This window comes from Trachemys scripta, chromosome 1 (genome assembly GCF_013100865.1).
Source record: "Trachemys scripta elegans isolate TJP31775 chromosome 1, CAS_Tse_1.0, whole genome shotgun sequence".
NCBI lineage: Eukaryota > Metazoa > Chordata > Testudines > Emydidae > Trachemys > Trachemys scripta.
Window position 1 is genome coordinate 174,319,447 of NC_048298.1, and position 27,948 is coordinate 174,347,394.

Here is a 27,948-nt window from a genome sequence, read left to right on the forward strand (position 1 = left end):
GGGCTGGAGGAACTTGTGGAACAGCCCTCCGTTCCGGACACGTTTGAGGCAGCTAAGGACCTCATTGCCTTGTCCGTCGAGGCCCCGGCACGCGCTGAAGGCGCCCTGCCTATGCTGCCGCGCAGAGGCAAGCCGGCGATGGTGCGCCCACCACGGTCGCCGTCTCGGCACCGTTCCAGGGACCGGTCCCGGTCGAGCTCCGCCTCGGTGGACTCCCGGTTGCCCTCGGCGCAAGAAGCACCGCAGCAGTCGGGCTTCAACAAACGGTCAGCACCGACTCAGCAACCGAGCACGAGTCGGCACCGCGAAGCATCGGCGGCTCGTTACCCGAGGCCGACCAGCCGTAGCTGTTCCCGGTCCCGCGATCACCGGTACCGTTCCAGGTCGATGAGGCGCCATTCCAGGTCCTGGTCGCGGAGGCGCTACTCCCCAAGACCGGACCGGCACCGTCCCACGGCTCCACCGTGGCCTTCCAGGTCACCGTCCGTGGTCTCGGGGACTGACTCAGACCGATACGGCGGGTATGCCCGTAGGTCACAAGCCAGCAGGGACTACGGTCAGTCCCAATGGGGCCAGCCGAGCCAATGGCCATTCTGGACACCCTGGGCCTACCACCAACAAGGGCCCCCATTGGGGGCCTCGAGATCCGGGCCATCCCGGTAACGATCCCGCTCCCTGCGCCACCGTCCGCCATCGTATAGGGAGGCAACGGTATCTAGACCACCGGAGTGGGAAGGAGTGGACTCGGCACCGAGTACGGTACCGTCCCAATCCCACGCGGCGGGTCAGGCCGCAGAGGAGCAATTGGCTGATGCCGGATTGCAGGACAATGAGGATGGGCAGAAGGCCCCCGACCTCTTCCTCCTCGCCAGATGAGGCGGTAGCGGGCACACTGGTGTCCGGCCCTCCCCCGATTGACCATCGGGCACACCAAGACCTGCTTCGCCGGGTAGCCCTCAATCTGGGCTTGCAAGCGGAGGAGACTGTAGAGCAGGACGACCCCATGGTCGATATCCTGAGCCCAGAGGGCCCCTCCAGAGTCGCTCTCCCGATTATACGGACAGTACAGTCCAACTATAAGACGGTGTGGCAAACACCGGCCTCCAGTGCGCCAACGGCAAAAGGCGTGGAGAGGAAATACTTCGCCCCATCTAGAGGGTTTGACTTCCTCTTTCTACATCCGTCCCCCTGTTCGCTGGTGGTCTCGGCGGTCAACGAAAGGGAGCGGCATGGCCAGCAAGCTCCTGCCCCCAAGGGCAAGGAAGCTAAGAGATTGGACTTATTCAGGAGGAAAGTCTATTCATCGGGGGGCCTTCAACTGAGGATCGCCAATCAGCAGGCGATTCTAAACAGGCACAATTTTAACTCTTGGGCATCAGTCGCCAAGTTCAAGGACTCCCTCCCACCTGACGCGCATCAGGAGTTCACGGCCCTGGTGGATGAGGGAATGGCAGTGGCCAAGACCTCTTTACAGGCTGCACTAGACTCAGCCGACGCTGCGGCTAGAACAATTGCGTCGGGAGTCGTGATGAGGCGTTCGGCGTGGTTGCAGGCTTCAGGTCTCCCGCCGGAGGTGCAGACCACGCTGCAGGACCTCCCGTTTGAAGGTTCGGGCTTGTTTTCCGACCAGACGGACGCCAGGCTGCATAGCCTTAAGGACTCACGAGCGACCCTTAAGTCATTGGGTATGCACACGCCGGTAACGCAGCGTAAGCCCTTCAAACCCCAGCCGCCGCAAAGGCATTACCACCCTCGGCCCCGACACGAGCCTTACCGCCATCGAGGCAGGGATAACAGGCGGAGACGTAACAATACGCCTAACCAGGGCCAGAATCACGGCCAGGGCAAGCCACAGCCGGGAATTAAACCAGGCTTTTGAAGCTACGCCCGAGGACAGCGTACCACTTCATATACCGGATCCTCCTTTGGGTTTCAAGGACCGTCTGTCCCAATTCTACCGGGCCTGGTCACGCATAACATCGGACCGCTGGGTCCTGCGCACAGTGAAGGCGGGCTATACCCTCCAGTTTTCCTCGCCCCCTCCCTGCCATCCCCCTTCCCCGTCCCTCTTCAGGGACCCTTCTCACGAGCAACTCCTCATACAGGAGGTACAGACCCTTCTCGCTGCAGGAGCAGTAGAAGAGGTCCCTCTGGACCTAAGGGGAAAAGGATTCTATTCCAGATACTTCCTGATCCCCAAGGCGAAAGGGGGCCTCCGTCCTATCTTGGACCTGCGCAATCTAAACAGGTTTCTGATCAAAGCGCGCTTCCGTATGGTCTCCCTTGGAACTATTATCCCATCCCTGGATCCGGGGGATTGGTATGCTGCCCTCGATATGAAAGATGCCTATTTTCACATCGCAATCAATCCAGCCCACAGGCGTTTTCTGCGCTTCGTCGTCGGCCAGCGCCATTTCCAATTTACTATCCTGCCCTTCGGCCTGGCGTCAGCACCACGGGTGTTTACGAAGTGCATGTCCGTGGTAGCAGCCTTCCTTCGGAAAAGAAGGATGCGTGTGTTCCCGTACCTGGACGATTGGCTACTCGCGGGCAGGTCGGAGGCCGAGGTCCGATCTCACGTGACGCTGGCCTTGCAGACGTTCGACAAGCTCGGCCTCCGGGTCAATGTGCCAAAATCCACGTTAGTCCCCACACAGAGACTGGACTTCATAGGTGCAACCCTGGACTCGGTAACCGCGCAAGCGAGCTTACCAGAGGCACGGTTCATGTCAATTCACAGAGCCGTAAGCTCGGTCCAAAAATTCCCCACGACAACGGCAAGGTGTTGCATGCAGCTTCTGGGGCATATGGCAGCTTGCACACACGTGGTCAGACATGCCCGCCTGAGGCTCCGGCCTTTACAGTTGTGGTTCGCCCACACGCATCGTCCCAACAGAGACCCATTGGATCAAGTAGTCACGATCCCAAACCAGGTGCTCAGCTCGCTACGCTGGTGGCTCGATCGCCAACAGGTATGCGAAGGGATCCCCTTCGCTGCCCCACAACCCACTCTGACGTTAGTAACAGGTGCATCGGACCTGGGTTGGGGGGCGCACCTGGGGGAACTGCGGACCCAAGGACTGTGGTCCAGAGAGGACAAGCTGCTTCACATCAATCTGAAGGAGCTAAGAGCGGTTCGCCTCGCCTGTCAGACCTTCCGCGCCTTCATAAAAGGTCACAGTGTGGCAGTCCTGACGGACAACACTACCGCCATGTTCTATATAAACAAGCAGGGCGGGTCCCGGTCTTCTCTCCTCTGTCACGAGGCACTCCAATTATGGAACTTCTGTATAGCCCATGCGATACACCTCATCGCGACGTATCTTCCGGGGATTCAAAACGGCTTAGCAGACCGCCTCAGCCGATCCTACCGAATGCACGAATGGACGCTGAGACGAGACGTCCTGCATTCGATCTTCCGAAGGTGGGGCTTTCCCCGGGTGGATCTATTCGCCACCAGGGACAACAGCCAATGCCCTCAGTTCTGCTCGTTCCAGAACCTCAGCCGGGGATCATTAGCGGATGCTTTCATGATCCCATGGGGAGGGAGCCTAAAATATGCCTTCCCTCCATTCCCACTCATACACAAGGTTCTCCTCAAGACCCGCAGGGACAGGGCGACGATTATACTTATTGCCCCGGCCTGGCCTCGCCAGCATTGGTTCACGTCCCTGCTGGAACTGTCCATAGCCGATCCAATCACCCTTCCCCTCCATCGCGACCTAGTCACGCAAGACAAAGGTCGCCTACTCCTCCCGAACCTGTCTTCGCTACATCTCACGGCATGGTATCTCTCTGGCTGAATGATGCAGAACACAGGTGCTCTCACCAAGTTCAGCAAATCCTCCTTAATAGTAGGAAGCCCTCTACAAGAGCGACCTACCTGGCAAAGTGGAAAAGGTTCTCCCACTGGTGTGAGCCTCAAAGCATACAGCCTTTACAAGCCTCAGTTCCGTCAATCTTGGACTACTTACTGCACCTCAAGAATCAAGGGCTTGCGCCCACCTCAATTAGAGTTCACTTAGCCGCTATTTCGGCTTTCCATCCGGGAGAGTTGGGGGTGTCAGTGTTCTCCAACCCCACAGTGGCCCGATTCCTCAAGGGGCTGGAAAGGGTGTTTCCCTACTTGCGCCCGCCTGTTCCGACGTGGTCTCTGAACCTAGTCCTAAATAGACTCATGAGTCCTTCCTTTGAGCCCCTGGCCACTTGCTCCCTCACGCACCTCTCGTGGAAGGTGGCGTTTCTCGTGGCCATCACGTCGGCCAGGAGGGTATCGGAATTGAGGGCCCTCTTTTCGGAACCACCCTATACAGTGTTCCATAAAGATAAGGTGCAACTGAGGCCGCACCCCAAATTCCTCCCAAAGGTGGTATCACAGTTTCACATGGGGCAAGACATTTGCCTACCGGTGTTTTTTCCTAAACCCCATACGGACCCTCACCACCGCAGCCTACATACCCTGGATGTCCGAAGGGCGTTGGCATTTTACCTGGAGCGGACCAGGTCGTTCTGCAGAACACCCCAGCTGTTCATTGCTATTGCGGAACGTATGAAAGGCTTGCCTATCTCGACACAGCGCTTGTCGGCATGGATTGTGCATTGTGTATACGCACCTGTTATGAGCTCGCCAATGTTCCGGCCCTGGAGATCCGGGCCCATTCGACTAGAGCCCAAGCGTCTTCAATGGCCTACTTGGCGCAGGTCCCTATCCAGGAGATCTGTAAGGCAGCCACCTGGTCGTCCATACATACATTCACAGCCCACTACGCGATCCATCATCAGACCAGAGAGGACGCGATGGTCGGTCGGGCTGTGCTACAGTCAGTTGTACCTTGACTCCTACCCACCTCCAATGGTAAGCTTGGGAATCACCTAATGTGTAATGGACGTGAACAATCACTCGAAGAAGAAAGAACGGTTACTTACCTTCTGTAACTGTTGTTCTTCGAGATGTGTTGTTCACGTCCATTACACTTCCCACCCTCCTTCCCCTCTGTCGGAGTCTCCGGCAAGAAGGAACCGGAGGGGTCGGGTCGGCAGGGATATATATATACCCTGGAGCGGGGCGCCACTCTGGCGGGAAGGAGGGGGCCCCGCCGGCCCGACGGGAGCCGCTAAGGGAAAAAGTTTCCGACGTCCGTGCACGCGGCGCGCGTACACCTAATGTGTAATGGACGTGAACAACACATCTCGAAGAACAACAGTTACAGAAGGTAAGTAACCGTTCTTTTTTGTATGTTGTGAACACGGTGGACACGACACCATCAAAATTGTGCATACACACACATGCGCGTGCACACACAATTGAAATGGAGCAGTTAATTATAATCTGTTAGATACAAATTGCAGGGTTCAGTGGTTTTTGGAACCTACTATATGAATGTTGACAAATTGTAGAAAACAGAGAAGAATGACCATGTGGTGTTCTAGGTTGCCCATCTTTACATGTTGTAAAGTTAGACACTGTATTTTAATAAACCTGGCTTCTATTTCTATATGAAGGCAGAAGCAAAAACAGTCATGCAGCATATAATAAAGAATTGTTGACAGTGGTACAACCAGAAAGAAAATATATAAGTCCCAGCAAAGAAAAATATTGCTGCACAATTACCAATCTAAGATGACATCAGATGTACAGTAAATTAGTCATATTTCCTATGGAAGGTATTAAATATTTAAAATGAGTATATCGGTAATTTGTTTTGGAAATAGCCAGCAAATCTTTAAGGTGTTGGAAGTATTGCAGAAGGCTGAATTTCTCATAGCTTTAACAAAGGATATACCACTTCAGAAAGAAACCTCAGGTTGCCATTTGTCCCAACTGGTGATGTAAGGAAACAAAACTTGGCAGCCATAAGAGCCTGGAAGGTAACTAAACGTATGTGGTTACAAACACTGGTGATCCATATCTACTCTCAAAGTGACAGACTTTCTGCCAGGTTTTAATTCTGTACTGAACTGCTGGGGTGTGAAAGATACTGAGAACTCTTGATTACCTGGGTTGAACACACAGGGTAAACCTGTTGGTAACAATTGGGCTCTAATGATCTAAAGTTTGAATAGAAACAATCAGTTTTCTTTAAACTAAAGATGAAAGGTGGGGCAACCATACAAAGTTGACACTGATCCATTGTCGAAATCTTTTTTTTTTTTTTTTTTTTTAACCCACAGTGTTGGAAGCATTGTTGCAGTATGGTTGAAAAGAATTTACTGTGTGCTTCTTTTGTTTGTTTCTTCAGCATTGGTTCACTGAACTTCCTCCTGTCTTAACTTTTGAGCTCTCAAGATTTGAGTTTAATCAGGCTTTGGGAAGGCCAGAGAAGATCCACAACAAATTAGAATTTCCTCCGATTTTATATCTGGACAGGTACGTTATAATGTATTTAGCAGAATCTTAAAGTGCGATTAAATCACATGGAATTGGTTAAACTGCCAGTTCTTCTTATGATGGGTTAACTCATGGTGATCCTAGAACTGGAAGGGACCTCAAGAGGTCATCTAGTCCAGTCCCTGGCACTCGTGGCAGGACTAATTATCTAGACCAGCGGTGGGCAACCTGCGGTCCCTCAGGGTAATCCGCTGGCGGGCTGCCAGGCAGTTTGTTTACATTGACTGTCCACTGGCTGACACTTCCCGCAGCTCCCATTGGCCAGGAATGGCAAACCATGGCCACTGGGAGCTGCGGGCGGCTGTGCCTGTGGACAGTCAATGTAAACACTGTCTTGCGGCCTGCTAGCGGATTACCCTGATGGGCCGCAGGTTGCCCACCACTGATCTAGACCATTCCTGACGGGTGTTTGTCTAACCCGCTCTTAAATATTTCCAGTAATGGAGATTCCACAACCTCCCTAGGCAATTTATTCCAGTGCTTAACCACCCTGATAGTTCAGAAGTTTTTCCAAATGTCCAACCTAAACCTCCCTTGCTGCAATTTAAGCCCATTGTAATGTTACACTGTAGAGAGAATAGCTTAATTGTTAATGGTTTGTAATGATCATTTTAGTAGGTTCATGTAAATGACAAAAATTGGAAGTATGCTGCTATTTATATTACTGAAACACTCTATACTACAGCTTTTGACCCAGTTTATAACTAGTTAGTTAAATGGTTAATCTGAACAGTGTTATCCTATAGTGTTACAAATATTCTTTTCCTGGTGTTTAAGACGTGCACATGGAATACATTACTGCACAGACTATTAAGCCACATAGGGGCACTTGAGGGTTATGTACACACTGCCAAAAAAAAAAAAGGTGCTATACTAGTTTAGAGTGCAGGGTGTTAGCTGCTGATGATGTGGTGTAAACCAATCGTGTTTGTGAGGACAGACCATTTTACGAGTCAGAAGAGTTGCTGTGTGGACACAACTTAAAACTATGCTTCTTGTAACTATCAAAAAGCATGTTGAGAAGTAGTTAAGATATATTTGTATTTGTTGTATTGACCGAGTTTTAGAGCTCGGGAATCTAGACTTTCAGAAAAGTTTTATAATGCCATATATGATGCCAAAGATTAGCATAAGCTTGTATTTTGTAGAAGTAATTCAACTCAAAATGAAATTAATTAAAAATATACTTCTGATGAATAGTGGACAAAGAAAAATAAATGTCTTAGGCCTGGTCTACACTTAAGTTAGGTGGATATAGGCTCTTAAGGCTGTGAAAAATTCATACTCTTGAATGCTGTGGTTAATCCAACTGGACCCCCTCCAGTGAGCACATGGTTAGGCTGATGCAAGAATTGTTCTGTTGACCTAGCTACCATTGCTCAAAGAGTTAAATTAACTACATCGATGGAAAAAACCCTTCTGATCGTGTAGGAAGTGTCTACACTATAGTGCTGCAGCAGTGTAGCTGCAACACTGAAGCTATGCTATTGTAGTGCCCGTGGTGTAGACATGGCCTTATAATTAGTCTCTTCTGTTATACGTGTTTTTTAATGCATCGTAAGTGGAAGAAAAATGATTTTAGTGACTCAAACTTAGTTCTTGATAGTGAATGTGTATGACAGTTTAATAGAGTTCAGTGTCAGTATTGAAATGCAGCCCGGTGACTCATTGTCTACCATTTTGTTTTCACAGATACATGCACAAAAACAGAGAAATTACAAGAATTAAACGGGATGAGATCAAAAGACTTAAAGAGTATCTCACAGTGTTACAGCAGAGATTAGAACGGTACTATAGATAATTTTTCTAAACATAAGGGCAAGTGACATTGAATTGTACCTGTACAGAGCAGAATAATTCATTGTCTTTTATATTTAAATAAGCGTTCCGAAGTTTCTCTTAGACCTTTTTTCCATTCCACTTGCAACTTCTGTGGAATGTTTATTTAAGCAAAATAACTAAATGCATGGAATTTTTATTATAACAGGTTTATTTTACTTGTAGTCTGCCAAAAAATTCCATTTTGTATGAGTGTCATGATATTTATACTTTTCTATGGTTAACAGATATTTAAGCTATGGTTCTGGTCCTAAACGATTTCCCCTGGTAGATGTCCTACAGTATGCATTGGAGTTTGCATCAAGTAAACCTGTCTGCACTTCTCCGATTGATGATATTGATGCTAGTGCTCCCCTTAGTGGTACTGTAACAACACAGACGATTCCAAGGTAAAAACGAGATCTCATTTGTGTGTGTTCTGTGTTTAGCATTTCTAGTTTTAGGTGTTTATTTTTAGGCAAATTATGGATCACTTTTAAGGAATGAAGTTTGTCTCCAGTATGAGGAAGGACCAGGAGGAGGCAGAGATGAGTGCTTTAAAAAAATATATATATATTTTTGTCCAATAATGGTAAAAGTGAGCCCTCTTAAAAGCCAGAGCTCCTAACTAACATGGTAAGTTGTGGGATTTGTTGCTCCTCCTCATGAATATTTTTCAGTAATTCAAAAATGCTATCTACATATGGCGTATTTTTGTTATGTATTTATAAAAACCTATTCTCTAATTTTGTTTTGGTGGAGATTTGTCAATTTTAAACTAAAACAAGAAGCCATATTGCTATGTGTTGTGAATTATTTCTAAGAAAAATTTATCTTACTGTCACAAAATTGTATCACTGAGCTCATCTGTTCTCTGTTAATATGTCGTCTGATTCTAGTTATAAAACTGAAACTTTCCTAAAAAACCGGAATCGTTATAAATAGTTTGAGTAACAATTGCAATTCTAAAATGAGTACAAGATTTTATAGATTATAATTTATACATCATTGGAAAAATATATGATCAGAATCGCAGAATTTTGCACATGCATGTGTTGAATGGCTTCAAGTGTTGCTTTAATCCAGCAATGATCTGCATTTCTAAATCTCAATCATATGCTATCTGCCCTTCTTGTGCTTCATTACTTTAATTGCTGTTTGACCATGTTAAACTCATTCGCAAAGGTTTTGCTTTAATGTTTTACGTAAGTTGAAATACCATGCCGACAGAGGTCAAATTCTGCCCTTATTTCCACCCCATTGAAGTAAATGGAGTTGAGAGATTTGTAGATTGGGATCGAACACGGCACTATGAACACTGTGACAATGAATCGGTGCTTTCATACCAACTGATTCATTGGGATAGTAGGTCCCAATCCAGCAAAGCAACTAAAGACTTGAGTAACTTGTGAGTATCCCTGCTGAAGTAAATGGATCAAAAGTTTTCTTTTAAAAAGCGCTGAAGTGCTTTGCTGGTACTGCTGTGATCATCATGAATATAGAAACTTCCTATTAATAAAACAGATGACAGACTCCAGCAAGAGAACACTGTTTGCCTGAATTACACTACAAAAAGTGCTTTGCTGTTTAAAATTGTGCTGTGTACTGAGTTTATTTTGTGAGATGTGAGTACTGTGACTTTTAGGCCCATATGTTAAAAATTAAAAACACAAAGCAGATTAGCGTAATGCTAGCTATAAGTATTCCGTGAGTTCTCCATGTGACAATATACGCCAGTCGATCTCAGATAACCTTCATAGCAAAACACTTACCTGTTTACTTGGGATTATGCCTCGGGAGGTTAACAAATTTGGGCTCTGTCATATGTACTAATCTGGAAACTAGGCATAAGCTTTTTAGCTGACGCCAAAATGGGAAGGCACAAGGGCAAAAGTGGTCTCTGGGGCTGTGTATAAATTTTGTTGTGTTTTGATTTCCCACCATTGCTACCATTAGGGATAGTAATAGTTACTCCTGGTGGAATTCTGTGCCAAAAAATTCAAAATTCTGTGCACATTTTAAAATTCTACATTATTTTGCATATCTTACTTTTCAAAATAACACAATATAATCACGCCAGTTTCAATTATTTTGGTAATTTATTTCAAAATACCTGTCAGCACATATATCTGTAACAATACACACAACAAAAAAGATTCAGGAAATGTTCTTTGACAAATAGATTCCTTACTAGGCATATTAATACAGAACTTTGAGTAATAATTCATTTAAACTACAATACCGAACCGTATTTCCCACCCCTCTCAGAAGCAGTGCAAAGCCTTGGGGACGTCCGGGGTAACAGAGGAGCTGAGGGAGAGGGAGCCTGGGAGTGAACCTGGAGGGTTGTTGGCTATGGGTGGGAGAAGTGTGGAACAGTTTTTGGGGTCTTTTTGCATGGGAGGGATTGTTAGGGAGTTGGGGAGCTTCCCCCAGGCAGACCCTGGCTGACCCCTAGCTTCTCCCATTCAGTCAGGCACATGTTCCCCATCCCCATGTGTCCCTGCACTCCCATTCAGCCACCCCTCTCTCATCCTATCCTTATGTGGCCCTCACACCCATTGCCATTCAGCCACTGGCTCAATGCTATCACCCCACTAGCTCCTGTGCCCCTTCCCCAGTCAGTCCCCCCCACTAGCCCCTCTGAACCCCAGTCTGTGATCCCCAGCAACCCTGTATGCCCTGTTCTGTCCATCCTCCCATATTTTATACCTCCTCGCCTGGCCCCATGGGCAGGGTGCTGTGAGGAAAGCAACCCTCCCCCTCTGCAGGTATCTGCTCAGGCCCTGTGCTGGCTGCCCTCTCTTCTAGTACCACAGCAGCCCTTGCTGGGCGAAAGGTATAATTGCAGCATCTCCCTGGCAGAGAGTATTATTAGAAGGGGAAGGGGGAGAATCTGCAGGGAACATGAATTCTTCGTGTGCAGTAGTGCTGTGGCTGTGTTAACGAAGATGTTTACCCTTCTCAGAGGAGCTGTAAAATGCCAGTAGCTTGCGCTCACTGGAGCTCCCATTGTTGCTAGCACTGTTGGATTAATACTATCTTAGCAATGGTGGAAAACTGAAGAAAAAGTCTACTGTGGACAAGGTGTAAGGAAACCGGTACTTAAACTAGAAATTTGTGGTATTAAGTTGAAATAGGAAAAAATTGCCTTGATGAAACCATATAATATATATATATATAATACAGTGTTTCCTCTTTGAGATGAGCAGCACATGCTTTGAACCACTTTGATTAGTTAAGCAATTTTGTAATACTATGCAGAAGTTCTGATCAGTTTTGATAAAGTAAACTCTGGCTTGAAAGGTTTAATTGTGATTGTCTCTCTTGTCATTGTGGTTGCCACATGGCATACTACAAAGATATAAGAAGTCACATGGTGACTCCATTTTGTATTTAAAATACTCTCTGGACTGTGTTGCTTTAACTTGATAACTATTAGCTTTAAAGTGTTTAAAATTGCTCAGATTAAAAAACAAAAATGATTAGGGATTGGTTGGTTTATATTTCAGCTCCAAGTGTCTGTGAAGTCAATTTTTGTAGTTTATAGCTTGTGTATAGGAAGTTTGAAGTCTCATTTCATATTTTAAATAAATACAGCACAACAGAGCAACAGGGGCCTTCATCATCAGAGATACCAAGCACATCGCCTGTACAAAGATCCGTAATACACAAACCATTCACACAGTCCCGAATTCCTCCAGACCTGCCAATGCATCCAGCACCAAGACACATCACGGAAGAAGAGCTTTCAGTGTTAGAAGGCTGTTTACATCGTTGGAGGACTGAAGTAGAAAATGACACTAGAGGTACTGAGAGAAAGTAGGAACTACTGTTGCTTTTGAAAAGGGTTACTGAAAATATTTTGGTTCTGGAGGAAGAAAATCAGTGTGTTTGACTTAAATAATTTTTCACAATTCTTACTGGATTTTACATTTTGGAAAAAAAATCTAGTACTAACAAAAACATCAGTCTGTCTGAGATGGTAAAGCATTCACCTCTAGCCCCAAACCTTGCCTTTTCACATTGGAGTTGGGCTTGTACCCTATGCAGGCATTGCTGTGCTGTGTGATATGGAGGCCGGGGGAGAGGAAGAGAAGTGGTACTTGCATTGGTAGATTTTTCCATCCTTGTCCTGTAGCTGTCAGTGTGACAGGCAGTTTAAGGAGTTATGCCAGATTATGACTGTCCCTTTTGTGGGTGCACAACCTGGGCTCTTTTGGGAGAGTGCAGTGAGCTTCTTTGCCAGAGCTACTTACATTGGCAGGGCCTTTGTTAGGGAGAGTGCATGGACTGCTCCCTTGGTGTGGGCATAAGGAAGGGCACTAACTTGCCCATAGAGAGTACCTGGTATCTTGTGGGGAGCAGGCTGCATTGTCCCTGGGATTGTGGCATTTGCATTCAGACCTGAGAAACTTCAGTGTCCGGCATGTGAGTGGTTAACATCAATTTTTAAATAAGATTAGGACTGTTTATCCTTATTTGAGCCTTCAAGTTGGAAAAAGTGAAGATGTAGCATATTGTAGAAGCATATAGATAACTCATAGTGGTGGCATAGAAGGATATGACTTTTTTTTTTTTTTTTCCCCTTATTCCCTTAGACTTGCAGGAAAGCATATCTAGAATACATCGGACAATTGAATTGATGTACTCTGACAAATCAATGGTCCAGGTAAGTAAGATGTCCACATGAGATAATCAAAAAATAGATCATTTTAATCTTTGTAATGAAAGACGTTTCTTTAATTCTTAGTTACTTAAAAAATAAGCAGTGTATAATGTGTTGAGATCTTTAATCAGAAGATCAGAGAGTTTTGTGGACCTTAATTACATACCACCAAGTCAAATAATTATACTGTAATACCTATTTTACAGGGAAGTCAGGCATTAGAAATGAAGTTACTTAACCAAAGTTGTGCTACAAGTCTGTGGCAAAATCCAGAATACCTGATTCTATGCAGCTGTGTTGATGTGAATGCAGTACTGTAATTTTAGCATTGCACAGTAGAAGCCATTTAGGCTGTTGAGTGAGAAACTTCCTATTAAAGTAAGAGCCCATTTTAAAAAGAGGAAAAAATATTTGAATAAAAATACAGGAAACGTTTCTTATGTTTATATTTCATCTTCATTTCTTATTCATTTTACTTTGAAACTTCTACAATATGACTCAGAATTTCACCTCTATTTAACACTTGGTTAAACACCCCTTAACTATTTGGACCTACCTAAATGAATCCATATTAAGCAACAGTTACTTTAATCCTGTCCTGATTAAGCATCAGTCAGTCTTTTTACTATCATGCTAAACCATTTTCTTGGAGAGGACAGCTTAAGTGATATGTTTAGTACTGTGATCAGCAATATTAAGCCATCATGATATTTAGTAGTGGTTTCTTCAATAGTCTTGTATCCACATAATCCTCTTTTCATGTGGTGTGTTGTGTTGTTTTTTTTAATTTTTTTTTTTTTTGGGTGCATGATTTTAATTAGTAATGTTGGTACGTGTTTGTGGTCATGGCAAGTTACAGACATAAGACAATGCCTCCAGGCCTCAAAATGCTTACAGGCAAAATTAAAGGTAAGGAAAAGGAGGGACAAGGTCTACAACTGAAGAATTATCTGTCCATTTCTTTTGTCGCAACAAGGAAGAGATGAAAATTTGTTTGATCCAGTTTACGAGAAGGGGCTATAGGTGAGGGGGGATGCTGCATGAGCATCCTTCTGCTAGTCTTACGGAAGCCCTCTTGCAGTGTTTGGTGGAGGGCAGCAGCCAAGGTGCAGAAGGGAGGCTGTGGAACCATTCTGAAGACTGGTTCCAAGATGAGATGTAAGCATAGAGTTGTGTGTCTAGGAATTGCCATACTGGATCAAATCCAGTTGTTCAAGTCCAATATGCTGTCGTGTAGTATGACCAATACCAGCAATAACCTGCCTCAAGGGCAAATTTCCTTCTAACTCTAACCCCCAGTAAGAGGTTGGTTAATACCCAGTAGCAGGAGGGCTTTATATCTTTTCCAAAAGTCTTGTTCTTCAACTGCTTGTGTGTGTGTGTGTGTGTGTGTGTGTGTGTGTGTGTGTGTGTGTGTGTGTGTGTGTGTTCCACTGTGCATATTCATGAGCTGTGTGCACCCAGAATTCTTGCGCGCATTGTCCATAAGTCCACACGTGCCCTTGCCTTCCTCAACTTTCAGCTGAAGTTATGAAGTACCGACTGCCTCTCCAGTTTTTTTTTTTTTTTACAGTCGCTTAGCCTGGGTCAGAACCTCCAGTGCTAGAGCTTTCCTTCGGTTTCTTCAATCTGTAAATTGTTCAGTTTCCCTTATTGCCGTTTGTGTATATTACTTTTTGTTAGTAAGTTTCTAATTGTATTGCAGCTTTTAGCAGATTTTTCTAGTTAGCTTCCCCACCTTCGGGGAATCCACCTCATACTCCCTCATACCATGTTACAGAATCCTGGATTATGCCCAGAATTCCAGGCTTCATAAACATCGGCTATACTTACATTACAGGGTGTGTAGTGCCAGGGATATCTCAGTTCACTGTATCTAACGCAGTCCTTTGAGAATCCTTGTATCAAGTACTTCTCGTAGCCTTTGCTGTGATACATGAGTGATGACTGATATGTCTCAAAGTATAGTTGAGACACATGACCAGAAAGGGTTAAGCGTCCTGCAGGATAAATGACTCAAATTCAACCCTTAAAGACATATGGGGAGATAATGTTTGTGTTTTTGTGTATTTACATATATATGGGTAGTGGTCAACAAGGGGGACCCGGGGCCCTGTCCTGCAGCTCTAAAGCCCCTTTTGGAATGCGACCCTGCAAGCACGAGCTGGAGGACTCGGGAGGAGAAGCGGCACCTTCCCCTTCAAAGCCGGCCCAAGAGAGGTGGCACTTTGAAGGGGAAAGCGCTGCTTCTCTCCAACCGTTGGCTGCGCAGCTGCCCCTGCTTCGTCGTCTTTGTTAGCTCAGTTTGATGCAGGGAGGAAACAAGAGGGTGATGGGGGGTGGACAGGGTGCACAATTTTGAAAGTTTCCCTTCCTGTGGATGCCTCGCTCTTGTTATACACATTGGTAGTCACTGCATGAAAGTTTAATTAATAGATTCATAGGTTCTAGCACAGGAAGGGACCTCGAGAGGTCATCGAGTCCAGTCCCCTGCCCTCATGGCAGGACCAAATACTGTCTAGACCATCCCGGATAGACATTTGTCTAACCTACTCTTAAATATAGCCAGAGATGGAGATTCCACAACCTCCCTAGGCAGTTTATTCCAGTGTTTAACCACCCTGACAGGAACTTTTTCCTAATGTCCAGCCTAAACCTTCCTTGCTGCAGTTTAAGCCCATTGCTGCTGCTTCTATCCTTAGAGGCTAATGTGAACAAGTTTTCTCCCTCCTCCTTATGACACCCTTTTACATACCTGAAAACTGCTATCATGTCCCCTCTGTCTTCTCTTTTCCAAACTAAACAAACCCAATTCTTTCAGCCTTCCTTCATAGGTCATGTTCTCAAGACCTTTAATCATTCTTGTTGCTCTTCTCTGGACCCTCTCCAATTTCTCCACATCTTTCTTGAAATGCGGTGCCCAGAACTGGNTTCTCTGGACCCTCTCCAATTTCTCCACATCTTTCTTGAAATGCGGTGCCCAGAACTGGGCACACTACTCCAGCTGAGGTCTAACCAGTGCAGAGTAGAGCGGAAGAATGACTTCTCCTGTCTTGCTCACACAACACCTGTTAATGCATCCCAGAATCATGTTTGCTTTTTTTGCAACAGCATCATACTGTTGACTCTCATTTAGTTTGTGGTCCACTATAACCCCTAAATCCCTTTCTACCGTACTCCTTCCTAGACAGTCTCTTCCCATTCTGTAAGTGTGAAACTGATTATTCCTTCCTAAGTGGAGCACTTTGCATTTGTCTTTGTTAAACTTCATCCTGTTTACCTCAGACCATTTCTCCAATTTGTCGAGATCATTTTGAATTATGACCCTATCCTCCAAAGCAGTTGCAATCCCTCCCAGTTTGGTATCATTTGCAAACTTAATAAGCGTAATTTCTATGCCAATATCAAAGTCGTTGATGAAGATATTGAACAGAGCCAGTCCCAAAACAGACCCCTGCGGAACCCCACTCGTTATACCTTTCCAGCAGGATTGGGAACCATTAATAACTACTCTCATAGTTATCCAGCCAGTTATGCACCCACCTTATAGTAGCCCCATCTAAGTAGTATTTGCCTAGTTTATCGATAAGAATATCATGCGAGACCATATCAAATACCTTACTAAAGTCTAGGTATACCACATCCACTGCTTCTCCCTTCTCCACAAGGCTCGTTATCTTATCAAAGAAAGCTATTAGATTGGTCTGACATGATTTGTTCTTTACAAATCAATGCTGGCTATTCCCTATCACCTTACCACCTTCCAAGTGTTTGCAGATGATTTCCTTAATTACTTGCTCCATTATCTTCCCTGGCACAGAAGTTGAACTAACTGGTCTGTAGTTTCCTGGGTTGTTTTTATTTCCCTTTTTATAGATGGGCACTATATTTGTCCTTTTCCAGTCTTCTGGAATCTATCCCGTCTCCCATGATTTTCCAAAGATAATAGCTAGAGGCTCAGTTACCTTCTCTATTAGCTCCTTGAGTATTCTAGGATGCATTTCATCAGGCCCTGGTGACTTGCAGGCGTCTAACTTTTCTAAGTGATTTTTAAATTGTTCTTTTTTTATTTCATCTTCTAAACCTATCCCCTTCCCATTAGCATTCACTAGGTTAGTCATTCCTTCAGACTTCTCGGTGAAGACCGAAACACAGAAGTCATTAAGCATCTCTGCCATTTCCAAGTTTCCTGTTACTGTATCTCCCTCCTCACTGAGCAGTGGGCCTACTTTGTCCTTGGTCTTCCTCTTGCTTCTAATGTATTGATAAAAAGTCTTCTTGTTTCCCTTTATTCTCGTAGCCAGTTTGAGCTCATTTTGTGCCTTTGCCTTTCTAATCTTGCCCCTGCATTCCTGTGTTGTTTGCCTATATTCATCCTTTGTAATCTGTCCTAGTTTCCATTTTTTATGAGACTCCTTTTTATTTTTTAGATCATGCAAGATCTCGTGGTTAAGCCAAGGTGGTCTTTTGCCACACTTTCTCTCTTTCCTAACCAGCGGAATAGCTTGCTTTTGGGCCCTTAATAGTGTCCCTTTGAGAAACTGCCAACTCTCCTCAGTTGTTTTTCCCCTCAGTTTTGATTCCCATGGGACCTTACCTATGAGCTCTCTGAGTTTACCAAAATCCGCTTTCCTGAAATCCATTGTCTCTATTTTCCTGTACTCCCTTCTACCCTTCCTTAGAATTGTGAACTCTATGATTTCATGATCACTTTCACCCAAGCTGCCTTCTACTTTCAAATTCTCAATGAGTTCCTCCCTATTTGTTAAAATCAAGTCTAGAACAGCTTCCCCCCAGTAGCTTTTTCAACCTTCTGAAATAAAAAGTTTTCTGCAATGCAGTCCAAGAACTTATTGGATGGTCTGTGCCATGCTGTGTTATTTTCCCAACATATATCTGGATAGTTGAAGTCCCCCATCACCACCAAATTTTGGTCTTTGGATGGTTTTGTTAATTGTGTTTATTTAAAAAAAAAAAAAAAAAAAAAAAAAGCCTCTTCCACCTGGTTAGGTGACCTGTAGTGGATTCCTAGCATGACATCACCTTTGTTTTTTACCACTTTTAGCCTAACCCCAAGACTCTCAACACTTCCGTCTCCTATGTCCATCTCCACCTCAGTCCAAGTGTGTACATTTTTAATATATAAGGCAACACCTCCTCCCTTTTTCCCCTGTCTATCCTTCCTGAGCAAGCTGTACCCATCCACACCAACATTCCAATCATGTGTATTATCCCACCAAGTTTCAGTGGTGCCAACAATGTCATAGTTGTATTTATTTATTAGCACTTCCGTTCCTCCTGCTTATTACCTATACTTCTTGCATTTGTATATAGGCATTTAATTTGCTGGTTTGATCTTGCCTCCCAGTTTTGCCCTGACTCTCCTTTCTCTCTGCCATTATGGCCCATGCTCCCTCTTATTTCTGATCCATCTCCCAGGTCTGCATGTTCCTCACTTACCTGTGGGCTTTGCTCACCTGTCCCCATCGAATCTAGTTTAAAGTCCTCCTCGCTAGGTTAGCCAGTCTGTGTCCAAATAGGGTCTTTCCTCTCCTCGAAAGGTGAACGCCATCTCTCCCTAGCAGTCCTTCCTCGAATAGCATCCCGTGGTCGAGAAGCCAAAGCCCTCCTGGTGACACCATCTTCGCAGCCAGGCATTCACCTCCATGATGCATCGGTCTCTGCCCGGGCCCATACCTTTGACAGGAAGAATCGAAGAGAATACCACCTGTGCTCCAAACTCCTTCACCTGTACTCCCAGAGCCCTGTAGTCACTCTTGATCTGCTCAGTGTCACACCTCGCAGTATCATTTGTGCCCCCATGGATGAGTAGCATGGGGTAGTAGTCAGAGGGCTGGATAATCCTCCACAATGCCTCCGTAACATCTCGGATACGGGCCCCCGGCAGGCATCATACCTCCCAAGATGAAACGTCAGAGCGACAGATGGGCGCCTCCGTCCCCCTCAGCAGAAAGTCTCCAAGCTCCACTACCCTACGTTTCCTATTTGCAGTGGTGGCAGCAGACTTCCCAGCCTTAGGTGTACGAGGCTTCTCCACCTTTACTGTAGGGGGTGATTCCTTCTCCTGTATCAAGAAGAGCATAACGGTTACCTGTTACCATGGCGGGAGGGTTCAGGACAGGGGTGGTGCACTGCCCGCTGCCAGAAGTAACCAGCTACCAGTGTCGATCCTGAGCCATCGCCTCCTCCACCAGTGGTGTGTCAGCAGTCCTGTGTACTGGGACATCTACCTCAGCGGTCTCCACACGGACACTGTCCAGGAGTTGCTCGTGGATCCGGATGCTCCTCAACCTAGCCACCTCCTCCTGTAGCTCCCCCACCTGCTGCCTGAGAGATTTCACCAGCAGGCACCTTTCACATTGGATGGTCCCCCCGGCCTGGATGTCAGTAAGTGGGAATTGCAAATGAGTCTCTGCAAAACCACACCAGGATCTGGGTAGAAGCATCCATGCTCAGGTGTTCTGTCTGGCAACAGGCACAGGTGGAGAAGACAGAAGCAGTGCTGGCACAGGTGTTGCGGGTCTTCCTAACCATCATAGGCCTCCCTCTGTCAAACTCCCTCTCAAAGTCCCCTGTCTGCAGCCCCCTGGTTGCTCTGCCTCTTAAAGCCTGCTTACCTAGGTCAGTCCCACCCCCTTGTGAGTCACAATGGGGAAGGCCAATCAAAGGCAATCAAGGGAACAAGGTCATGCACTCAGTCCCAACTGCCACAGCAGCTGTAACAAACTGAAGTAACCTGAAATCAGAATCAAAATTAAAATTCAAACAGTTGAGCAAACTCACTCACACCAACAGCTAGTACTCTCACTCTCACCTGGTAGCCTGTTCAGCAGCAGGATCTCTTGCTCTCCCTCTCAAACTCCTCTGTCTGCAGCTAATTAATGCTAATTACATACTTTGTGTGTTGCTGTGTACCATTAATTGCTTCTTGATATAATGGTTTATTGTGAGACACAGCTACTGGTACAGAATTCACTTGTTAGCACTATACATATCTCTCTTCATGGAAGGCTGCAATTAACATTCCTTGATCAGACTAAACAGTTCTGGCAGCTAGTTTGCCAGAGATGGAGAAAGAGGGATTGAAGTTAACCCAATTAGCACAATTTTATTTAAAACTCAATTAAAATCTCAGTCCCAATGGATTGTACTGTGCTATGCTGTGGTGAGGGAATGTCATCAGAAAGGCATACAGAGCCCCCCCCCGCCCACCCCCTATTAGTCTTTCTAATTAATCTGCATACCCATATTCCTTTTAAAAAATGCTTCCAAACTGGTTAGGTAACTCAGCTGTATTTGAACAATGTTACCCACCCAGGACACTCATTTCAGAGGACTGCCAAGATTCTTTCAGCTGGGGTTGCCAGCACTAAGGAGCTTTATAGAGGGCAATGTTCTTGTCTCAGGGACAGGTACAATCTTTGCGCCTCTTCTGCTTTTCCTACTGGCTAATTGTGAAGCAGACTTGTAGTTTCAGGGAGTTTGCATAGCCTCATAGCTCAAAGAAACTGATCTACAGTAGAACCTCAGAATCTTGGGGATGGAGGTTATTTGTAACTTTAAAATGTTCATAGCTGAACAAAAACATAACGGTTGTTCTTTCAGAAGTTTACAACTGAACGTTAATTCAATACAGCTTTGAAACTTTACTCTTTAGAAGAAAAATGCTACTTTTAACCATCTTAATTTAAATGAAACAAGCACAGAAAGTTTCCTTACCTTCTGAAATCTTTTTTTAATCTTGTTAAATCTTTCCCTTTTTTTTTTTTGTAGTTTAGTTTACTGTATTTTGCTTTTTTTGGGTCTCTTCTGCTGTCTGTGTACTTCCAGTTCCAAATCAGGTGTGTGGTTGACCGGGTCAGTTCGTAACTCTGGTGTTCGTAACGCTGAAGTTCTATTGTTTTGAGAATGGCAACCCAAAATTTTAGGGACATTCCAATATCCCTAATCATTGTCATAAGTGATCTTATTTTTTTATCTTGACAATAACACAGATATTAAACTTGAAGTCCCCTGCTGCAATAGTATAGCTTTCAAGGTGTGTGCAACAAGAATCCAGCAGACCTTCTCCTACACAGATCTTCACTCTAGGCTTTAGATCTTAATAATAATAAACCTGAAAGATAACTTAAATTTTCAATATCAGACCGGCTTATTAGCACTCAAGATTGCTGTATGAATAGCATTTGGAGCTCTTCCTCTTTATTTTGTTTTTGTTATACTGTTTGCCTTAAATTAAAGAGCTACTCATTAACATCCTCAGTCCTTCTAAACATTTCTTCTTGTATTAAGGATAATAGTAATATTTAATGCTATTTTTATAGAATTGATATTTTTTCCCTTGAACTTATTTTTAAGAAAAACGCTTACCATTTTTTTAAAAGGTCTTTTAAGGTAAAGTGGATCATTTTTCCTTCCCTAGTCTTATGGTCTTTAACACTTATCTCTACTGCAAAAAGTCTTCAAATTCTGCCATAGGTGTTGCCAGAAGATGGTCATTAGCAAGCGTCCTATGCCCCTAAGGTGTTTAGACTCTCACTGCTAACTTGTTTGATTCTTGTATTCTACTGGTCTTGAAAACCAAGGCAGATTTCTTGGAGAACCCCCTTCTTGGCCTTACTCACAGGTTTTTTTTTTTGTTATCTATAGCTACTGAAGGCAAGGTAGACTGTGTAGTCCAATAAGGCATCGCTATGAGCAGAGGTCGATATGTGTTGGTGACTGGTAAAAACTTAACTTGTCTCCACATCTGCTGCACATCTTTGTATCAATATTTTAATTGATTAGGAACTAAAGTTCATGCTCTTAGACACTGAGGAAAGTGCAAGGATGTATACTTGTTGGCATAGTCTGGCCTAGACATTGGTATGAAGTCCCTCTTCTGTTCTCTCAAAATGAGGGGAGGACCCCTCCACCCGGCCTTTGCTTCTCTCTAGCTATTAGTTTCTTCACTGACTGAACACAATAAGAATACAGCTGTTTTCTTATATGCTCCTAATTATTATAGGTCTATTGGTACTCTCAAGATGTACTTTAAGATGAAAGTGTTCAACTTTCTGATGTACACAGAAATGAACTGACTGAAATATTACTAATTTTATTAAACCATTAATAGGTTACTATTAATTTACATGGCTTTTTACAAACTTGGGTATAATGCATTCCCTGTCCCAAAGAGTTAACAAGTCCAGTAAAGCAAGACTGACACACTCAAGGGAAAGACATGGGATAATAGTTAATGACATGCAGAATATAGTAATGATAAGGGAGGAGGGATTGCTTGAAGAGTTGGGTGCTAAATAGGGGAGGCGGGGGGAGAGGGTGGACAGGAAGTTGGTTCTGTGCATTGAAGGCTGGAGCAGAAGAGTAAGTTCAAAGAGTTGGGATGAATCCAGGAAGTGAGAGTGTATGGTGTGGGGGAATAAAAACAGATGTGCAGACTGCCAAGATGAGAACTTTCCTTTTTTCTTTACTGTTTTGTGTTAATTGGGAGATGTTAGAATCCAGTGAAAACTTTCAGTGATTTTATATATTTTTCCAGATGTTTTAGTACAGGTTGACTGTATATTTTACCTGCCTGTTTTTTCTTCTAATTTTATTGTTTTGTTCTATTATAAGATGCTTAGATGCCTATCAACAAATGGCTTATTAATGTATTAAATAAGTATCTTCTTTAAGTCCTCAAATGGTTGACACAAACTGGCCGTCTTTGACAGGTAGATGGCCTCTGTTCTCTTAAATATTTCTCCAGATGACAATAACTGGTGCATTGAGTGCACCAATTATTATATGAGGAAACTGTTCATTTATGTAATTCGTTAGTGATGCAGTCAACATGATCAGACAATCAGAACCTAAACTCAGTATATTGTTTGACTTATTATTTATCTCTGCTGATGCACTCTCTTATTTATGCTTTGGAAAGACTTGTTTAAACCAGGAAACATTACTCGGCTGGTTTGGGGTCGGGGGGAGGTGGGGTTAAGCTTTTTAACCGTATGTAATCTAGAGTTTGAAGTTTGCTACTTTCAGAATTGAGAAAAGGAAGGTTGAATTCGTAGTTTGTGGCTGATTGCTTGAAGTTCCAGACATGGTACCTGAACATGACAGTGGTAGAAGAATCATTGTGATGTTGGCATGAGTAATATTCACTCTGGGATGGAGTTGACCTAAACGGTCTGTGTGTCTGTACTGCACACTGAAGAATGAAAAAGAACATGCTCGAAGGAAGAAATCTATTTTCTTTAGTAGATTGCTTTTGAGTAGTTTGTAGTGACTATCTGAGTGGTGGTTGACCCAGGTAAATTGTTAGTTAGGCAAATAAAGTTGTAGCCGCCTTATAACTCATGTTATTTTGTCTGATTTTTCAAGTGTCCAGATCAATATTCCGAGCACTGCTCGCTACTCTCCCACATCTGGGATCTATATGGGGACCATCACTTGAAGAAGAGGAGGAGATTACTTACGGTAACTGGAGTTGGTTCTAGATGTATAATCCCTATTTGGATTCCCATACCTGCCTTCCATCCCCTGCATTGTGGATTGGAGTAAGCTAATCGCTTACTGGTAAGAGGGACTGACGTTGACCCGCACAGCCTCTTAAAGACTTGGACACATGACGCAGCCAACGCATGATGTACATGCGGGTCAACGGACGCTACTACGAACAATTCTGGCACCAGCGCTTGGTGCGTATGCACACCCATGTCTGGAATCCAAATAGGGACCACGCATCTCGAAGAACCTTCAGTTATAGTAAGTAACCTCCTCCTACTGTAATGGCAACAACATTTAAATTATGCTTTCTTTCTGTTAGGTTCCTTATCGGTTACATGCTGTACTAGTTCATGAAGGCCAAGCTAACGCAGGGCACTATTGGGCATACATTTATGACCACCACCAGAGGAGATGGATGAAATATAATGATATTTCTGTGACAAAGTCAACTTGGGAGGAGTTGGAACGTGATTCTTTCGGTGGTTACAGGAATGCCAGTGCATACTGTTTAATGTATATCAATGATAAGGAACAATTCTTGATACAAGGTAATGTCTGGGATATATTTTCAGCATGAAATACAGTATGTGGAAGTTGTGCTTAAGGTGTTGACTTCCTGAGTGGTTCTGTTGCTTTGTTGAATATCTGAACTATGGCTAATATAATTATAGCAGAATTTAAGAGCTTGAAATTTAAACTTATATATAATACTTTATTTACATGAAAAGTAATAGTCATATGATTATTTTAATTCCTATTGTTGACTAAAATGTTACATGTGCATTTATAGTTGAATACAAAGAAAACTAAGCAATCTCCCCCCCAAAATCCCTGCGTTCGTGTAGAGTTCATTACAAATGCAGCAATGATATCCTGCTTTTTTACATTTTTACAAGTGAACGTTGCTTAATTATAGATCAGCTAAAGAATATTGTAGGTGTTTAGATAAAGCGCTGCCCCAATTATAGCCCTAAAGATGGGGTTATTGTGTGGAGTAATGTCAATCTTTAGTGTTTAAACAAATGAGTAGAAAGTGAAATGTTTAATTATGCTAATAGGTATCAATGTTTATAGTTTTCTAGATGGCACAAAATACTACCCATCTTTTGAGTAGTACGCATCATAATGTCACAGTACGTAGTGCTTCAGTGTTATTAAAATAGCAAAATAAAATGTTTGCCAAATGAAAACGTCGTGATGAGGGCATAGGTTTATCACAACACCAGAGAGTGAAACCAAAAAATGTTAATGTTAAAAGCTATAGAATAGGTCACTTTTACGTGTTCTCAGGAATATTTTTCTTGCCTTCATCCACTTAATATACTTAATGTACTTTTTCATGGAATGTTTAACAAAAAAAAAAGGCTTGTTGCAAATTACTGAAATGAGCACTTCATAGCTAACTTACATTTTGAGTTCTTCCTTGTGAAAAACAAAACAAAGGAATACAGTAGAAACCTGTTTGTTCAACCCTGCCTTAACCAGCTCTCTACATTTACTGAACAACCAGGACTCCAGGGCCAGAAACAACCATTAGATGGCACTGCAGCAATGCATTTTCCAGTTTATCTGTAGTTTTGATTATCTGATCTGGCCCCGGTTGGCCAGTCCCAGTTAGAGCGGCTAAAACTTCTTGGGAACATATCCCTTGTCGCATTAAATCATGTCCAACCAGAAAGCAATGACTAGGGAGAATATGCATATACTCCCACAAGAATACAAATGTTCACTGCAAAGCTACATGACAGAAAGCAGTCCCACTGCTTGCAGTTCTTGTCTGACCCCGATAGGTAAGTGTATCTTTAACCATATTATGAATAAATTGTGGTGATGGACCTTGTTTTCATCAATCCTCTTTTTTATGACTAGTTTGTAGTTTAAATCGTAATTCAAATTTTTTTTAAAAGAAAATAGATATTCTCCTTCACTGTTCCCTCTTGTGGTCATAGATTATATAGACTGACTATTCAGCGTAGGTTGACTGCTCATCTGGCAGACAAAGGGGAGAGTTTCTTATGCCTATAGTGCTATGGTAGTTGGGGCCTTCACTATTCTCTCCACACTCAGACATTAGTGAATTGGTCCCAGAAATCAAAGGACTACTTGTTAAGGGTTAGGTGGATCTGCCAAACCGCATTGTGTAGAATGAAAATATCATGAAGAAATTAGATCTTTTGGTTACAACTTAGTGACAAGTTTCCAAGCATATTAATAGATTTATATTGCTTTACATTTTTAAGGCTATCTTCATAAGGTAAAAAGTTAGAAATCTCACTTAGTTTTAAATGATTACTAAGATTAGCCTCGACATTTCCAGATCCCCAGATTCATAAGGGGCCTGCCGCTGCAGGCTTTGTTGGCCCCAACGTGTGGCTCTGTCAGTCTAAAAGTTCTAAGTCTAACTAAGACCAAGTGGAATGGAAAGCAGTTGGACCACAGTCCCTTATGTACTTTTGCTGTGAACATTTTGATTCATAAGGTACACACAGCCCCAGAGGTTTGGCTTTCTAGGTGGTAATGAGCTTATGTTGCCCACGTGCAAGACTTAAATTGCAGAAGCAAAATGCTTCATGAACTCCACCTCCAGGTGAGTAAGTTTCCTGCATATGACAAATGATAAACTGAGACATATTCATTAATGTGAGACAAGTTTTTTAATTTCACTGGTATATTGTATGCTTTCAAGAATGCTCATTCTAAATGCCTTTCATCCACATGTATTCCTGTTGCCTTTCATTATTCTGTGAAACACATAAACCATGTGGTTTTACAGAAGAATTTAATAAGGAAACTGGTCAGATGCTGCTTGGAATGGATACGTTGCCTCCTGATTTAAAGGACTATGTCAAGGAAGACAATAAGCGTTTTGAAAAAGAGCTAGAAGAATGGGATGCAGAACTTGCTCAGAAAGTACAACAGGAAAAGTTGTTAGCATCTCAGACACCCAGGATGCCAGCACCCTCCTCTGCTCCAGGTTGGTCTGCATACATTTTTTATGTTGGGGGGGGGGGGGAGGCGACAAAAATAAAACTTTGCATGTGTATACATTAATGCCAGCTGTAAACTATCATATCTTTGAAGATACTGAACTATTTTTTTCACATTTGAATTGTTTTCAACAGTAAGTTCTATAAAATAACCACATTAGAAGTTTGTTTGGTTTTTAAATAAGCATTGGTTTCTGTTGGGGGGTTTCTTTTCTCATTAAAATTAAAAAAAAAAAAAAAAATTAAAAAGCCTACTGGATGGTCTTATTAATGTTGAGTAATTTTCTGCCCTTGTGAGGTTCCAGTACCACCTCAGCTGAAAACATTCTTCAAAATTGAAAATGTGGCCTGATTTTTCAGAAGTGCAGAGTAGTTAGTAGCTCCCGTTGGCCTTTTATTTTAAGAAATAAAATTGGTATTTTCAGGGTATTTTCCCTTTCGCCTCTCTCTAAATTTTCCTAGTACTCATTCTCTAGATTTCCAGTAATGTGAGAGCAGAATTTAGCTGTAAGGAGAGGGAGAAATTATTTGGTATATTATTGTAGTAATGGAATTAAATTAAGAAATAGGAAAACTTTAGGCTGATTACCAGGGAAATACTGAGAATGTTAAGAATGGTGTGGTGGACTCCAAAGAATAGTGGTGGAAACTCAACTGCTTGGGACTTAGCTGACCTGAACAGACAATTGGTGAACTAATTGTACTGACAGTCCCGCACTGACATAGAGAAAGGTTAATAGGCTATGTCCATTTCTAGCTTTGGTGGTTCTACAGTGTAATACTTAAGATAACTAGACACGCTTGGATAGTGGGAGTCTGTCATTCATACATTCTTGTCACCCTTGGATCATTAAAGTGTGCATGTTCATTTCGTAGTGACGGACACGCAGATCATAGTTTGGCCAAATGTATCTAAAAAATTTGTGTACTGATAATGTTAAACTGCATTTTTTTACTCCAAAGAGTGATTTCATCTTCTAAATGTCTAATTTTTTAGTTACTTGGAACAGCCTAGTTTTTGTTCTTTGTATTAGTGATATAAAATATTGAATGAATTGCTCTTGAAATTTACCAGCAGACGTTTAGCCTTTTTTTTGTTTGTTTTACTAACAGAAACCAATAAGCAAGTCTGTTTTGTTTTTCTTAGTGAAGATTCTACATTTCAATGGAAAGGAATTTGTATTGTCTTAGTTGTTTGGAAAGTAAAATGTATTGATTGTAATGTGTGTTTATTTTGCAATCTAAATCTTTTAGATTTAAACTGTTAGATATTTTAGGCCACAATCCCACAAGGAGATTCAGGAAGAACCTTACACTCATGCACAGCCCCAGGCTCAACATGGGTACTGTGTTCTGCTTCAGCAGGTGTTACAGGCAATTCAAATATGACTTTAAACTTTTCTAATCCTAAAACTATTCACTAAGCTCTTCCAATGCTTTCTTAAACTAGAAAAGATGGGAACACAGATCTAAAGCAGGTTTGTGTGAATTGTTTGACATAACTTGCATTTTTGTGCAAGTTTCTTTAGCACTTACTTGTTAACCCAAATAACGCGGATAGACTTAGC

At 43.3% G+C, this 27,948-nt stretch overlaps 1 protein-coding gene across 7 annotated transcripts in view; it reads left to right on the forward strand.

Annotated features, from left to right (window-relative positions):
* USP25 (ubiquitin specific peptidase 25) overlaps positions 1–27,948 on the forward strand; it is a 154,461-nt gene that overhangs the window by 95,929 nt on the left and 30,584 nt on the right. For all 7 annotated transcript variants that reach the window (XM_034792727.1, XM_034792688.1, XM_034792696.1 and 4 more), the window contains 7 exons: positions 6,240–6,367; positions 8,081–8,176; positions 8,455–8,616; positions 11,807–12,015; positions 12,808–12,878; positions 23,713–23,941; positions 26,167–26,367. In XM_034792727.1, coding sequence (XP_034648618.1) covers positions 6,240–6,367; positions 8,081–8,176; positions 8,455–8,616; positions 11,807–12,015; positions 12,808–12,878; positions 23,713–23,941; positions 26,167–26,367 — 1,096 coding nt within the window. The remainder of the gene's footprint in view (positions 1–6,239; positions 6,368–8,080; positions 8,177–8,454; positions 8,617–11,806; positions 12,016–12,807; positions 12,879–23,712; positions 23,942–26,166; positions 26,368–27,948) is intronic.